Source organism: Lepus europaeus, chromosome 23 (genome assembly GCF_033115175.1).
Source record: "Lepus europaeus isolate LE1 chromosome 23, mLepTim1.pri, whole genome shotgun sequence".
NCBI classification, from domain to species: domain Eukaryota; kingdom Metazoa; phylum Chordata; class Mammalia; order Lagomorpha; family Leporidae; genus Lepus; species Lepus europaeus.
Window position 1 is genome coordinate 5038909 of NC_084849.1, and position 15682 is coordinate 5054590.

The 15682-nt window shown below is 66.8% G+C and overlaps 1 protein-coding gene across 18 annotated transcripts in view; it reads left to right on the forward strand.

The window, feature by feature from the left end:
- NCOR2 (nuclear receptor corepressor 2) overlaps positions 1-15682 on the forward strand; it is a 163425-nt gene that overhangs the window by 101342 nt on the left and 46401 nt on the right. For 15 of the 18 annotated variants that reach the window (XM_062182215.1, XM_062182214.1, XM_062182221.1 and 12 more), the window contains exons 13-16: positions 2885-2939; positions 4653-4751; positions 13813-13943; positions 14566-14738. In XM_062182215.1, coding sequence (XP_062038199.1) covers positions 2885-2939; positions 4653-4751; positions 13813-13943; positions 14566-14738 — 458 coding nt within the window. The remainder of the gene's footprint in view (positions 1-2884; positions 2940-4652; positions 4752-13812; positions 13944-14565; positions 14739-15682) is intronic. The other 3 variants (XM_062182219.1, XM_062182220.1, XM_062182222.1) reach the window with 3 other exon arrangements.

Consider the following 15682-nt stretch of genomic DNA (forward strand, 5'->3'; position numbering starts at 1 on the left):
CGCGGGGGTCCGGAGTCGGGGTGGGGCGCGGCCCGGGCCCTCGGCGGCTGCCGGCCGCCCTCTGCCACCCTCTTCACGTGCCGTGCCTTCAGGGGCCCCGTTTCCAGACAGGGTGCGTGGGTGTGAGTCTCAGGGGGGTGCCGTTCAGCCCGGTGCAAAGTGCAAGGTGGCCCCCCTGCGAGACGGGGCCGAGAGTGGCGGAGCAGGCGGTCCCCACGGCGCCCGGTTTGCTTTTGATTTTGAAGGTGGCAGCTTGTGGAGTGGCCTCAACCCCAGCCTTGCACCAGTGCCTTTGGGACCTTGTGCTTTTGTCCCTCTGTCCGTCCTGCCAGCCCGGACAGCCACACAGCGTGCCCTCGGTGGAAGGGAGGATGAGCTTTGGTGGGGCAGAAAACGGAATTGGGTTTTCAAAAGCAAGGCTGTAGGGGCTGCTGCCTGGCCGGGGTGCAGGTGACCGGGGAGCCCCGGTTCGGCGGGGGGAGAGGTCCTGCTGAGCCTCCTCTCATGTTGGGGACCGTGCACCATAGTTACGGCCACCTGCAGGCTGGAGACCTCCCCAGGGAGGACAGACGATGGAAACCAGGGCAGGGACAGAGGCCGCAGCGTCGGGGCAGGGCAGGGCTGGTAGCCGTCCCTGCCCGGGGCCCATCCAGCTCCTGCTGAGCACCGACACCCCTCCCCCACAGGGAAGGCTTCCCCCCAGAAGTGACTCCTGGTCCAGTGCCTTGCAGGGTCAGAGCCCAGGCAGCTCAGATGGGCTCGGCCCCAGCAAGGCTGGCGTGGATGGAGATGCCAGGACACAAGGGGCCGCCGAGCCGGTCCTGGGGGCAGGGGCAGTTTTTAGAGTGGCCTCTGATAAGATCTCCAAGGTGCACGGGGAGAGAGGCCTGGGCTCCCCAGCCCTCGCATGCCCTGGCCCAGGCCCAGCGCCAGGGAGTACAGCCTGGTGATGCTGCTCAGGGACCCCGATGGCCTTGTGACAGGGACACACGTGCTCTCATGCCGTTCCCACCCAGAGAGGTGATGCGGTGGTCGGTGACCGGGCCACTGCGGTAGGCGGCACGGGAACTGGTGTGACGAGTGTTTTCATCTATGTGTTCTAGGGAGCGCTCTGCGGCTTCGGCCGTCCAGAGGCCTGGTGATTTGACACTCTGTTACCTTGGCAACCGCCAGTGGGGGGTGTTGCCTGGGCTGGGCCAGTGCAGCGTGGGTCCTGGGTGGCTGCAGCCTGGCTGCGTGTGCCTGCTGAGGAGCGTGGCTCTGGATGGAGGTCTCGCTGACGCTCAGGGCCGTGGGGAATCAGCCACATGTGCACCACTCAGTCCCCCCTCTGAGCCTCAGCATCCTCACCTGTGAAATGGGCACAGCCACACGACTGTCCCTTGGTATCCCAGAGGAAACAGCCCCCGCCCGACACTCACATCTGCCGAGAGCTGCGGCTGCTCCAGTCCCTGTGTGGAGTGGCCCCGTGCAGGCTGAGGCCCCTGGTCTGAAATCTGGGGGCCAGCATGCTTTGGGTTTCAGGTTTTCTCCGACGGTGGAGTATTTGCACACGCACAGGGTACCCAGGGGGTGGACCCCTGCCCTGCATGGGGTCCACGCCCAGCCCAGAGGCAGTCGGTTTCGTGTAGTATTTTTATGACCCTGGGAAGGCAGGTGTGGCGTTTTCCACGGCGATGAGAAAGCTTGGCGTTTTGGGAACATTGTGGATTTCTTGGATCCGGATCAGGGCTGCACGGCTTGTGTTTTGTGTGACCCCGTGGCCCTCCCACACACTTCAGGTCCTGCCCAGACGACTGGCGTCGGCTCCAGCGCACCTGCTGAGGCTGTGGCGTTAGGCTGGGGGGCGGGGTGTGTGTGTGTGTGTGTGTGTGTTCGGGGCAGGCGCAGGTACTCCATGGAGTTGGTTTCCAGTGGACGCGGGCAGGGGCCCAGGTGAGCTGGGACCGATTTCCACATGTGGTTCTTGGTTGCTTTGGGGCCCATCCCTGCCTGGGCTGGGGAGGAGCCGCTCCGGGTGGCCCCAGCTGGGCCAGCGCAGCCGCCCTGCACTTGCTGCTTCCTCTGGGAAGAGAGGGAAAAGGCTGTTCAGAGGCTCTGTGTCTGACCAGAAGCAGGGCGGCGCCCACTGGCCTCCTGCCCAGCCACCTGCAGCACAGGCAGGGCGAGACCAGCCCTTGACCCTGCAGCTCGTCCCCGAGGAAGGCTGGGAGGTGGAGGTCGTGGTGGTGGCGCATTGTGGGGACGCCTGGGCCTCCGCCCGGCACCCCTGGGCCCGAGCCGGCCTTGACCCACATCCCCGCCCCTGCCGTCAGCCTGCTCCTCTGCCCTGACATTTTAGCCGCACCGCGTGGTTTCCCAGCGATTCTCCTGGCTTCGCAGGAAGCCCGTGGCCTGTCGCCAGCTCCCGCCACCCCTTCCGGCTGAGGGCCATCCCTGCCGCCCGCCTGGCTGGCCAGTTCCTCCTGCCTGCCCGCGGGCACTCTGCCTCTGCCCCAGCTCTCCGCGACCTCTTGGTGGGGGCCCATGGGGGCCGGCCAAAGCCCAGCTTCCCAGACCCAGCTGGAGAGAGAAACAAAAGCAGATCTTAGAAGGGGGCCCGCGCGGAGCTGCTTGCAATGTCCTCATTTTTCCTGGAAGCCGCCCTCAGCAGGACAAACAAACTCATTTTCAAGACGCTCTCGCCAGTGACTCACTCCGGGGAACGCCCTCTCTCAGCCCCGGGTCCTCACCCCCAACCCCGCCCGCCCGGCCCTTCCCACACCCCCTGGGCCTCACTGCTCCCCACGGGGTGCTGCCCGCCCGGCTGGCTGGTGGAGATGGCCGGCGCCCAGCAGAGGAGCCCCCGCGGCCCGGCCTCACGTCCGCCCATCTCGTCCCGCAGGTTCATGCAGCATCCGAAGAACTTCGGCCTGATCGCCTCGTTCCTGGAGAGGAAGGTGAGCCGCCCAGCCGCCACCCTGGGCTGCCCGGGGTCCCTTTGACGCCCATGTCTGTGGCAGCCACTGGGGCTGGGGGTGGAGGCCCCCCGCTCCCCGGCCCATGCCTCTGGCTGCCAGCCCTCCTCCCTCCCCTCTTGTCTGGGAGAAGATGCGCAGGCCCACAGGGGGAGCCTGGCAGCAGAGCGTGGCGTGGACAGGCCTCCCGGGGCTCCTGCCGGCTGCTCCGATGTGGCTGTGTGTGTCCTTGAGAACCCGTGGATTCTGGCCATGGTGCTGTGCCTGGTGTCCCAGCCGGGGCCTCGCAGGCTGCAGTGTCAGTGCTGCCCAGAGCCTGGTGGCCTCTTGTCCTGCTGCTGGCCACTGTGTGTTTTCCAACACTCCCGATGCCGAGACTAGCCTCCGCCCTCCAGTCCGTGCCTTGCCCCGCACCTCCCCCAGGCTGTGGCTCTAACAGGAGAACTGACACAAAGCGTCCCCAGTGGATGCTTACTGTCGCCAGCCGGGTCACATCCCCAGGCTGAGGATGGGGGCAGATGGCTCCATGGGCTGCAGGGAGCTGCATGTGCAGGGGACCATGGAGCCCCGGCATTGTCGTGGGGAGGGACAGTGGCCTTCCTCGGGGTGATGGGGCACGCCCACTCCCGGCCCTGTCCACAGCAATGACGTTAAAGGGTCACAGTTGTTCTCAGTGGTTCCCTTTGCTGAGTTGACCCCCGAGTGTCTCTCCGGGCCTGGAAATAGCGCCTGCTTGGGAGTGTGGCAGCATCTGGCAGGTGGTGGCCCAGGCTAGGGTAGGACTCCCGTGCAGGCACAAGGGGACCCGAGGTCTCTGTCCTGGGGAACGCGCCCTGGGGACCCAGGGGGCCCAGGCTGAGACCCCCACAAAGCTTCCGTAAGGTCTGGGCAGGAGGTGCCCTCCCTTGGGGACTGGTGGCAGTGAGCCCGGCTGGTGTCAGGGGAGCTGGCCGAACTGGCTGCTCTGACCTTGTCCATGGGGGCAGCTACCACGTGGGGTCAGCCTGTCCCAGGCAGCTGGGAAGAAGTCAGTCACCCACACGGTCCCACTTGCAGCTGTGGCGTCTGATCGCCCGGTGGTGTGCCTAGCTGCCTTGTGGGCGCGCTCGTGTGAGCCTGGGAGCTGCCTCTGCTCCAACTGTGTCCAGGAGCCCTGCACCCAGCGGGCGTCACGGAAGCTGCTCCAACGTGCTCCTGGCTCGGCATTGGCTTGGGCACCCAGCCAGGCTCCTCCACGTGGGTAGGGGCACCGGGCCTGGCTTTCCGAGAATGGCCCCCTGGCCCTGCTTGGGCGAGGAGGCAGCTGGGCTTCCGACCCTGACCCACACGGGCAAGACCAGGGCAGGGGAGAGGGGAGAGGCAGGGGTGCTGCCACCCCGATGCGTGGAGCTGGGAAGGGGTGGTTCAGGGAACAGGAGGCCACGGTAGGTACAGGGAGCCCCAGACCAGGAGCAGGGAAGGCTGGAGCCTGCCCAGCCGCAGTCACAGCAGGTGGCACTGTTACAGCCTTGCTTCCACCCCAGCAGTGCTCACCTGAGCTTCAGGGATCCTCTGAAGCCTGTGCAGTGAGCTGCCCCTCCCCCTCCCCACCGCCCCCTGTGAGGTTGGGTGGCCGGCCCGGGGTCGCTGGCCTTCGGTCTTCTGCTCTGACGCCGCCTACGCGTGCGTCAGCCCCTCCTCCTGCTCCGTCCGCAGACAGTGGCCGAGTGTGTGCTCTATTACTACCTGACCAAGAAGAACGAGAACTACAAGAGCCTGGTGAGGCGGAGCTATCGGCGCCGGGGCAAGAGCCAGGTGAGAGGCGCGCCGGGGTGGGGGTCGGCATCCTGGGTGTGCAGCCACGCCCACGTGCTGGTGTCACTGGGCCCCAGCGCCTTGTGGGCCGCCGGCCCATGGAGACCTCTCCCCACTCCGGTGGCACAGAGCAGGGCAGGCCGTGGCTGCTGCTGTTCTTGGCCTGGAAAATTCTGGACTCCCGGCCGTGTGCTCCATGGTCCCCGCGGTCAGGAGGCCGCGTTCCCACAGCACCGGCTTCCCGGGACCACCTGGGGTGGCCTGCGGGCTTCACATCTCGCACACTTGAGTAGTTCTGTGTGTTTATCTTTGAGGATACAGAGAGAAAAATAGCCTGCCCTTTGACCTGCTGTCTCTGGGCTGTCGCTGCCCAGAGCGAGCCCGAGGGTGGTGTCCGTGGGAGCTGGAGTCAGCGAACCGCCGTTCGCAGGCCGCGTCCGGCCCATCGCCTGCTTTTGCGAATAAAGCTTTATTGGCACATGGCCACGCCACGCGTGGACATCCCCCTGGCGGCTTCTGTGCCGTCGCAGCCATTGGAACGGAAGCCGATGGTTGGCAGCGCCCGCCGTGTTTGCTCCCTGGCACTTTATAGAATGGATTTTGTGATCTCAGCTAGAGGAAAAGACCCTCTGTGCACAGCAAGAGGGGCGCCTGGCTCCCTGGGGTCTTGGGGGTGGAGGTGGGGCTGCGTTTGCTTCTCTCTGGGTGCTAGGGTCATGGCTGGGGAGAGGCGGGCGGGCTGGACCCTGTGGGGCCTTGGCGCTGCACTCCAGTCATGGGAGGCATTTCTTCCCTGGGGGCCATGGCCCGGGGGAGCCCAGGGGACAGGGCCGAAGGCCAGGGTGGCACGGCCGGATGGAAGGCCCTGGGTTTTCCTCTGTGGGATGCCCAGCACTGCTGTCCTCCAGCCTCAGAGCTCAAGATCCCCAAGCCCCAGGGTCAGCCCAGGGCCCGCTGAGTGGCCGCCGTGTGCCCACCCCATGGAAGCAGAATTAGGAAGGCACGTCCGGGAGGGGCTGGGCCACCCTCGCCGCAACCTGGGTGCCAGCTGAAGTGCCGTTCCCCGTGGGTGGGGTTGGCTCAGCAGCCGACCGGGTGTGTGGACAGGGTCTTCTGGCCAGCCTGGCCCCCAGGCTCCGTGGCACCACACTGTGCCATTCCAGACCCAGTTGTGTTGTTCTGGAAGTCCTAGAGTGTTGGAGTTTTCTGGCCCGAGAGGCAGAGCGGCTGCGTGCTGGGGTGGGCGGGGACTGGCGATGGTGGGGATCTGACCGTAGTGGAGTCGGCAGGTGTTTGCTGGGCACGGCTGCTTCTCCCGGTGCCCCTTGTGCAGCCTCCGTGGGGAGCCTACCCGGGTGGCTGGCCTGGGGCCCTGGAGACGGAAGGGCCCACGTGTCCTGACGGCGTGCCGGGAGCCACGTGTGCCATGTGTGGAACCCAGCAGGGGTCAGGTGACTGGGGACAGAGGCCAGGCCAGCGTTCCAAAGCACAGGAGGGGTGTGCCCATCTCTGAGTCTGAGACCTGCAGAGCTCCCTCTGGGGCGGTGGGGGGCTTGCGCGGCATCCCGGGAGGGGCACCTGGAATGGAGGGGCCAGCCGTGTTTGCGCTCTGCCCCTCAGACAGGCAGGGCGGGTGCCCCGCCTCTCACTGGGAGACGGGGCGTGTCTTGGGCTCCTGCCTTCTCCCAGCAGCCAGGGCTGCCACAGGGGTCCCGGTGGCTCAGGCCCCGCCCTGCATGGAGGTTTCCACTGGGCCCCTAGAGCGACGCCGGTGCTGGGCTGAGCTGCACACAGCGGATGAGCGGGGCATTCCCAAGCCGTGATGTTCCCAGGTGGGCGTGAGGAAGGCCAGGCAGGCTGGGCCCACTCCCCGGCCCCCCAGGCCCCAGGGTCCCCGTGGGGATAGGTTCCCTCTGCCTGAGGCTTGTCCCTTTCTCCGACCCATGCTCTCTTGGTCCATCCCCAGCAGCCTGGGCTCAGGTTGGACTGGGCATAGCGTGCATTCATGAGCCTGCCCTGCCCCCGCCTCACAGCTGCCTTGGGTCGGTGGCCTGTGCCTCCTCTCCCGGCCCCACCTCTGTGAGGCAGCCCCAAGGCAGTGGATGACAGGGTCACCTCAGGTGGGCTGCAGCCACCAGGAGGGGCCTCTGGCTCCCTTCTCATGGCCGGCCACCTGCCCGCTGGACGCTGGCTCAGCTCCCGAGGTGTTCATTTTCTGGGGAACAGGCCCGGTCCTCGCTGCCTCCCTGGAGCTCTGGTTTGGTTACGAGGCCCAGCAGGGGTCTGGAGTAGGGGGGCGAGGGAGGGTTCCAGGCGTGCCTGGCCCTCAGTGTGAGGATGATGGCGATGGCGACAGCCGTGACAGCCCTGGGGTGGCTGACGGGCCCCTAGCGCCCCGTGCTGAGGGCCCGATGCTTGCTCGTTCTGCAGCTTTGTGAGGGAAGTGCTTCCCAGGGGGAAACCGAGGCACAGGCCCTCAGTCATGTGGCCCCGTGGGTAACACTGGCTGTGAATCCAGCCCAAGTCCTCTTTGCAGGCCCCGTGGGGGTTGCTTTGGGCTCTGCTGGGCTGTGCTGGTCAGGCTGGGCCGGTGGGGTCCCCATGAGGGTCCGCCCTTCTACAGGGACAGATGTGGGGCCGCCCGGCTCTGGCCTGTCTGCTCTCCCCAAGATGCCCCGGCCCTGGCTGTCCACTCTGCCTGGCTCCCTGCTGCCGCCGTGTCCCGGGATCCCCTGACGGCTGTGCCTCCTCCTCTCCTCCTCGCCTTCGCCCTGTCTCCCTGCACACCCCTGCTCCCGGGTGGCCGGAGGCTGCTGTGGGTGGCCGCAGGGAGGCTGCGGTGCCTGTGGTCCTGGCGCGGGTCCCGTGGCTCGGGGCCACGCCGTTGCTCAGGACAGCCACCAGTGGCCGCTCCGCTCACCAGCAGGGCCCAGGCTGCTCTGGCAGCCCCACCTCGTTTCTCCAAGGTGCCCCCAGCCTGCCGCAGGAGGTGCCTGTGGCTTGTGTGCAGTGTGTGTGTGTGTTTATCCTGGGTGGGCACGGAGCAGCTGCTGTCACCCAGGGCTGCCAGCCGTCACCGTTCCGAGGCAGATTGGCTGTCATCTTTCAGAGAAGTGGCCCCAGTGCCCATGCCGCAACTACCCCATGCAGAGCTGGAAGATGGACACCAGGTGGGACTTCCAGGCATGGTGCTCCCTCGTCCACCAGCAGATGATGCAGGCCCCAGGGGCCGCTTGTCACCGGCACTGTGCTGGTGTTCCTGCCTCCTGGGATTGCCGTGGGCATGAGCAGGGGGAGCCCGTGGGGCTGGCGGGGACAGTGGCTCTCTGGAAACATCAAGACAGACCTTCTCTGAGTTCAGACCCTGCCAGCTGCTTTAGGCCTGCTGGCGTGTGCCCCAGGGCTGGGCCGGGCCAGACCACCCGGCCCCAGATCGCTGGGCTGCGGGCCAGGACTGAGACCCCACATTCCTGACAAGCTCCCAGCACTGCTCGGGGACCGTTCTCGGAGCCTCCTTGCCGGGTGGCCCTAGTGGAGGCTGGGCCCTGAGGTATGGCTCCACCGTGCAGGCTGCCATGCGGGGGCTCTGCCTGGGCAGGGCCCCTGCTCCCAGGGAGGCCGGTGCACTTGGTGCTGCCCCAGTGCCCAGCCACCCCATGGGCACACAGGATGCCACACGCTGCTCAGGGCCTTCCACCTGCACATGGTGGCTGCATAGCCCTTCCCCACCCCGTCACCCCACACTGTGTGCCCTGGGCACTGCTGCTGGGTTGTTCAACATTTCCTTATGTAAAATTTCTATGTATTTGAAAAGCAGACAGAGAGGGTTCCCATCCACTGGTTCACTTCCTAAACGCCTGCAATGGACAGGATCAGGCCAGGCTGCAGCCAGGAGCCCAGAACTCGGTCTGGGTTGCCCCTGTGGGTGGCAGGGACTCGAGTACTTAAGCCTCACCTGCTGCCTCCCACATGTGCGTTAGCCAGAAGTTGAATTGGGAGTGGAGCTGGAACTTGAACCCAGGCACTCTCGTGGGATGCAGCGTCTTGGTGGTGGCGTTGTAAATGCGTGGGTGGTTCCCGGGTGGTCATGAAGTCTCTGGGGTAGCCTGTGGAGGCGGCCCCTGCTCCGGCTCCCCAGAGAACAGGGCCCTCCGGCATCTGCCTGCAGGTGCCTGGCCCTGGGGCCCACGGGGAGGAAGGGGCATGACCTGGTCACCTGCAGTGGCAGTGCCCTGGGTGATGACCTAATGGAGGGTGCCTTCCAGAAGCTTCTCTGCATTCCAGCCGTGGTTCACGCAGGCGGAGACGTTTGGGATGCCAGCACCTCACACCAGTGCGCTTCCAGGCTGGGCTGCAGCCCGAGCACCTCTTGGCCCCTGTGCCGGCTGCCCCGGGGTGAATCGCAGGCACAGGGTGCCGGCTGGTTGCCGGTGACAGCCCAGTGGCTTGCAGCTCACGATTCAACAACCGAAGGACCGTGTTTTCCCGCTGAATTACAACACCGGGGCCAGGAATGCGAGGGCAGCGAGCGGCTTAACCGTGCACACCGCCAGGGAGCCGAGAGGGGCGGGCCGTGCATGGTCGAGGGGCAGCGATGAGGGTGCCCAGTGGCCAAGGGGATGTGTCCCTGGAGCTGAGTGCTCCTCATGCAGCCCCCAGGGCCACCGGGAGGTCGAAGATGGAGCAGGGCCGCCGTCTGTTCCCACAGAGACATGGCAGGAGACGGGCGAGGCTGTCCTCCCCCACTGTCCGGGCCGCCCCTCCCCCGGATGGAGACCCCACTGTCCCGCCCCTGCCCGCCCGCAGGCCCGTGCTCAGAGCTCGTGGCCGTGTCTGGGCCCCCGTCCCTCCCTCAGCCAGGCTCTGCTCTGCCCAGGCTGCCAGCCCCAGCCTGCTGCCTCCATCTGGCTCGGTCTCTGCCCGTTGCTGTCTCTTCATGCTTTCCCTGCCTTCCTCTCCCTCGTCTCTGGCTCCGCGTCCGCTTTCCCTCCGTATCCCCCGTCTGTCTGCTGCCCCCCCTCCCCCCCCCCCGGCCCCTGTCCCGTGTCTCCGTGTCTGTCACCCTCTCACCGCCCTGCCACCTCCACCTCTCCGGTTCTCCCAGCTCCCTGCCGAGGGACGGGTGACCTTGTTCCCGTTGCCAGGGCACCCTGCTGGCTTGCTCGGGAAGCAGTGTGACCAGGAGGACTGGTCTGCGGGTGGCAGCCAAGCTCAGTGGGGGGGAGCTGTGTGTGGTTGGCACTGCTTCTAGGGCCTGGCCGACCTGCTCGGCCCACGAAGCCCCTGACAGCTGGGAGAGATTTGCATGTCCGAAGGGCACATGCTTGTGTCTCAGGGCAGGGCTGGGCCCCCGGCCTGGGCTCCTGCCGGTTTGCCCAGGTGGCCCAAGCCCTCCAGAAGCAGCTGGCTGTCCCCTGTGGGGGTGCATGGGGTTGGGGAAGGGGAGCAGAGGTCCCCCAGGCCCACAGCCCACCAACACATTTTGGGGATGGTGTTCTTGGTTCTTGGGGCTGGAGGCCTGGTGGGGGTGCCACGTCCCTCCCAGGGGCAGGTGTTAGTGGGCAAGGAAACCTTGTTCTGACCCCAGCCCGACCTCACCCTGCTCCCCACACCAGCCTCAGGCTCCTGGGTGCCTTCCCCCCACTGCCAGGAGGGGCCCCAGCATGTGGTAGCGCTCAGTGAAGTGTTGGTTGAATGAAGGAATGAGCGAGAGGTGGTGCAGCCAGTGAGGCTGGGTCCTGGAAAGACCCCCGTCCCTTGTTGTTTTTTAAAAATATTCGTTTATTTGAAAGGCAGCGTTACAGAGAGACAGAGACAGAGAGATCTTGTGTCTGCTGGTTCCAGATGGCCACAGTGGCCTGGGCTGGGCCAGACCAAAGCCAGCAGGCAGGCGTTTCTTGTGGATCTCCCACGTGGGTGCAGGGCCCCCAGCACTTGGGTTATCCTGCATTAGCAGGGAGCTGCATTGGAAGGGGAGCAGGCAGGACTCCAGCTGGCGCCCTTGTGGGATGCTGGTGCTGTGGGCGGCGGCTTCACCTGCTGCACCACCGTGCCGGCCCCACCCCCACCCATTTTTCAGAACTTGCCTTCAGGGACTTGATGTTGTCCGCTCCCCGGTGGCTGGCAGGCACCGCCTCCTCACCGGACTCCCTGCCCACCCCTCGGCCCATGCTGGTGTTCGTGGGCATAGCCGGCATTTCCACACCGCTGGGCTTTGGCCCACCTGCCCTCCCCCACCGCGCCAATGCCATCTCTCGGCCTGCGCAACCACAGCCCAGGGAGGCAGCCCGGAGGCCTCTGTCCGCCCAGAGCCCTTGTGGGCAAGGGTGATTGCATTGCCACGAACTCGTGCCGTCTCTGGCATCTCACTGCGGCCCTGGGGCAGGCCCTGGGGACCATGTCTTCCTGTGGCTCAGGGCCCCTGCTGGGGGCTGAGCACCTGCTCATCAGGGAGAGAGTGGATGGGTACGGGGAGGGATACGACCTCCAGCCCCGAGCGGGAGGCCTGGGGCACCTGTGTGCAGGTCCCTGCTAGGAGCTGCTGTGTGACCTCAGGGGAGGCGCTTCACCTCTGTGTCTTTGTGTCCTCAGCCGGAGGAGCGGGGCGGCTCAGGAAGCTGGCAGGCGTGGCCGGGGAAGATGGCCTCTCCAGCACCCGTTGTGTGCAGTGAGCGTTCTGGTGCCGTTAGTATTGTTTTCCAGAAGCAGGGACCCCTGAGCGCTTGAACCATGGCTCCGGCCAGCCCTGGATCCTGGCAGCTTCCTGCAGCTCCCTGGTCAGGGCCCGGATGCTCTCGACCACGCGGTGCCACCGAGCTCGCCGGCGGCCCCGACCGAGGCCACGTCTGTGTCGCAGGCACCCCACCGCGCCGTCCAGTTCTCCCCCACTCCTCTCCTCCCAGGCCCCTCTGCTGGGGTGGCATCTGCAGCCAGCGGCAAGGACCCTACGTGGGCTGACACGGGTGTCCCTGTGGTCTGGGCACCGGGGAGCCCAGGGAGCTGCTTCTACCCACAGTGCCTGCCCCAGGCCACGGATGGGAGAGCTGCATTTTACCTGGACCCCTTGGGGAAGAAGCCCACCAGCCCCTGGTTGGAGGTCCCAGGCCATGCACGTCTGTTGTCTAGGCTGCACTGTTCTCCCCGCCTTGTCCTGCGAGTGACCCCGCTTAGGGCGCGTGGGCGCCGGCCTGCGGGAGACAGAGTTCAGGCCGGCAGAAGCGGGGAACCGGCCCTGGCTCCGGTTAGTGCCAGTCACTGCATCCACTGTGCACACCCTGCCGAGGGTGGGAGGTGGGGGCTCCAGGGAGGAGGTGGCAACGGGACCTGGCCCCTCGCACTGTTGGATGGACAGATAGACGGAGGCACGCCCCGGCTCTGCTGCCAAGGGCACTTCCGGCCTGCTCAGGCGCTGGCCCAGGCTGTGGGCCCCAGGCTTGAGTCCTGACCCTGCTGTTTGCCGGCTTCGTCGGCCGCACTGTCTGTGCCTGTTTCCGCTTCTGTGCAGTGGGCTGGTGGAGGAGGCCATGGGGGCCCGGGGCAGCACGTGAGCAGGGCCGCTGGGGAGCGCGGTGGGGACACTGACAGGTGCGCATCAGGGGATCATGATGGGCAGGCAGGACAGACAGGGCTGCCCCTCAGCCAGCATCGCACAAGCCCTGGCTGCCCGCGACCTCCTAGGCTCCACGGCTGCCTCTGGCCGTGCTGTACAACATTAGTCTGTGCTGTGGGCCGTGGGCGAGTTGTGAGAGGTCGTGGGGCCCCGGCATCCCAGACCTCGGGGCCAGTGGACAGATTTGCCACGAGAGTAGCCACTGCTCCTGCTTTGAGAGGCAGAGAGGGAGGCTGTGACAGCAGCTGTCGCCCCATGGGGAGAGCTGGGCACAGCTTTGGGGACGCCAGCCTCCTGCCATGGGGAAGCCCAGACATCCTATGGCCCCGGCCGACTGATGGGAGGTGGCCACACCCTCCTGCCCTAGTCACCCACCCACCTCTGCACTTGTGGGGAGGACTCTGTGGGAGCAAACTGGACACCCTCCCATCCCAGCTCCACGCGCTGGGCCAGTGCTGCAGAGGCTGGCCTGTTGGGTATGGACAAGGGGCTGGGAGTGACGCCAGCTCCAGCTGTTTCCAGGTCAAGCCTGAGTGCCTGGGGCTTTGAGGCCAGGGGTCAGGGGTCAGTCTGGGTCGAGGCTATGGGTGAGGAATCTGCAGTAGCAGGAGGCTGGGAGTGTCCCCGGCAGGCCCAGGCTGGGCAGCATCTCAGCACAGACCCCGTGCCCTGCTCCACCCCGCAGGAGACAGCGTCCGAGGGCTTCGCATGGGGGAGGGGAACACGTGTTTTCTCTCTCGCTTGCTCGCTTACTCTCCTCTCTCCGCCCTGGCCCCTGTTCCCGCTGCCCGGGTTTCTTTCTGGTTGGCAGCATTGTTTTTATTTCCTGTGGCTCAGGGGATGGGTTGGCACCATCTGCAGGGGGGACCCAACGTGTGCCTTCACAGAAATCAGACGGGACCCAAAGGCAGTCAGGGGGCGGCTGGGGAAGGACAGGGAGCAGCTGGGCCCGAGGCAGAGGCTGGTTTGCCCTGAGCCTTGCTGTGAAATTGGCCCGTTCCACACTGCCCAGGGAGCATCGAGAGTGGGGGACCAAGGCTAGGCGCACTGACCTCCTGCAGACAGCCCTGGGGCCAGGGGCGGGGCCTGAGCTCTGTCGGGCTGGGCTGTGTTGTGTCCCAGCGCCTGCCCCACTGAAGGGTCCAGGCCGTCCGCCCCATTCTAAGCGTTCCGTGGAGCCTCCAGCGCCTGGCTGAGGCGTGAGCACACGGAATTCCCGGTTGCATGGGGTTGAGCCCCATGCGCAAGGGATGGAACCTGGGGTGTCTGAGACTGCCCAGCGCTTCCTCCACACCCCCCGGGCCCCAGACTCAGCCGTGGCCTCTCCACCCGCCCCACCGGCTGGCCGGGTCCCCAGCCGCCTGCCGCCTCCGGCCGCTCCTCCGCAGCAGAGATTCTCTGGCTGACGCCTGGGTTTCCTCTCCCCGTTCCCCGCTCTCCGGGGCCCGACAGCAGCAGCAACAGCAGCAGCAGCAGCAGCAGATGCCCCGCAACAGCCAGGAGGAGAAGGAGGAGAAGGAGAAGGAGGCGGAGAAGGAGGAGGAGAAGCCGGACGTGGAGCACGACCGGGAGGAGCTCGCCAAGTAAGCCGGCCCGGGCCGCAGAGCTGCCGGGTCCTCCCCGTGCATACGGGCAGCCCCCTCCTGCTGCTCTCCCCTCTCCTCCTTCCCGGCTGCCCCCGGGGCCCTGCGAGGCTGAGCTGTCATCTGAGCTCCACCCCAGCTGGGAGGCGGGCGGTGCCTCCAGGGGGTCTCCTGAGGCACCAGAGGGGCCGGGTGCGCGGGCCCTGGCGGCTCTCACTGCAGGAGGAGTGGGGACTGCGGGCACCTGTGGCTGTGACAGGCCCCGTGCTGTCGGGGGAAGGGGGTGCGGCAGCCGGCGGCAGTGCCACTTGAGGGGCCCAGGAGTGCGCCTTGGAACGTCTGGCCACCTCGCGCCTCCAGCCCGCTCCAGCCCGGGCCTTTCAGGGAGACACACGGGGAGCGGGGAGAAGGCAGCTTCTGAGAGCCCAGCTTCGCCGCTCACATACACCCTGCCCCTCGGCCGGCCTGCGGGGACCCAGTGGGCAGCATGCTTGCCGGCGGGCACGGCCGCCCTGGTCATGCTGTGTAAAGTGGGCGCACCGAGGGAGACCCCGGGCCCCTGGGCCAGCACTGGGGCGGACGAGCCCACTGACCCTGTCCCTGGCTCCCCGTTTGGCCGCAGGGAGAAGACAGACGACACCTCGGGGGAAGACAACGATGAGAAGGAGGCCGTGGCCTCCCGTGGCCGCAAGACGGCCAACAGCCAGGGGCGGCGCAAGGGCCGCATCACGCGTTCCATGGCCAGCGAGGCGCACAGCGAGGAGGCCGCCACGCCGCAGCAGAGCGCCGAGCTGGGTGAGCCGGGCGAGCCGGGCCGGGGGCGGTGGCCGTGCAGGCATCCTGTGGAACTGGAGCTGGTTGCGCCGGCTCAGAGCTCAGCATTAGCCATGGCCCCCGCAGTGACTATCTCAGCCTCTCCATGAGGGGGCGTCGTAGAGGTCACCGCAACCATGGGGTCAGAGGCGCAGGGAGGGCCTGGGGCTGCGCTGGGCAAGCAGGGAGGTGTCAGCCACAGGTCCAGGCCACTGCCAGCTCTGGCTTTGTGCCACAAGGGAGGGTGTGGCTCCCAGGGTCTGTCCACATGGTGCCCGCAGCCCTGCCGGGCGTCCGGGTCGCACCTTGAACTCTGTGGCCCTCAGCAGCTGTTTCACCTCCAGGTGCCCTGAGCCCACTGCCCTCCACGGAGGGAAGAGGGCACCGAGCCAGCAGCCTGGGGCAGCCACGGCGCCTGTGCTCTGAGCCGTTTGGGGTCAGCCTTGCAGCCTCCCTGGGAGCCACCCGCGGCCGCTGGTGCCCAGGCCGGGCCCTGCTCCCAGGGCTGCGTCCCACAGTGGACGTGGATGGGGTTTTTCCATTCTCACTGTGCCGGGCCCCCGTCTCCTCTTCCCGTGGACGTGGTCTGGATGCAGTTCGTGGATGGACTCCTTGAGAACTGGAGAAAGGGCGTAGCCTCCTGGGGCAGCCAGGATTTGAACCCGGCCCCGTGGGGTCTGCCACTTGGCGGTGCGTCCTGGAGGCCCGGGGCTGCTGCAGGGCTGGGCTGCAGGGTGGAAGAGACCCCAGCGCTCCCTCCTGGCCCCACTCAGACATGCACAGCCTCTCTCTGGGGGTCCTGTGGGAAGGAGGTGGGCACTGGCTCCCCTCCAGGGTCTGAGCTGCTGGTCCCAGCTTTGCTCCTGTGCAGCCCGAGGGGAAGGAGTAGGGATCCACGCCAGGCCTTCTCAGAGGGCGCTCAGAAG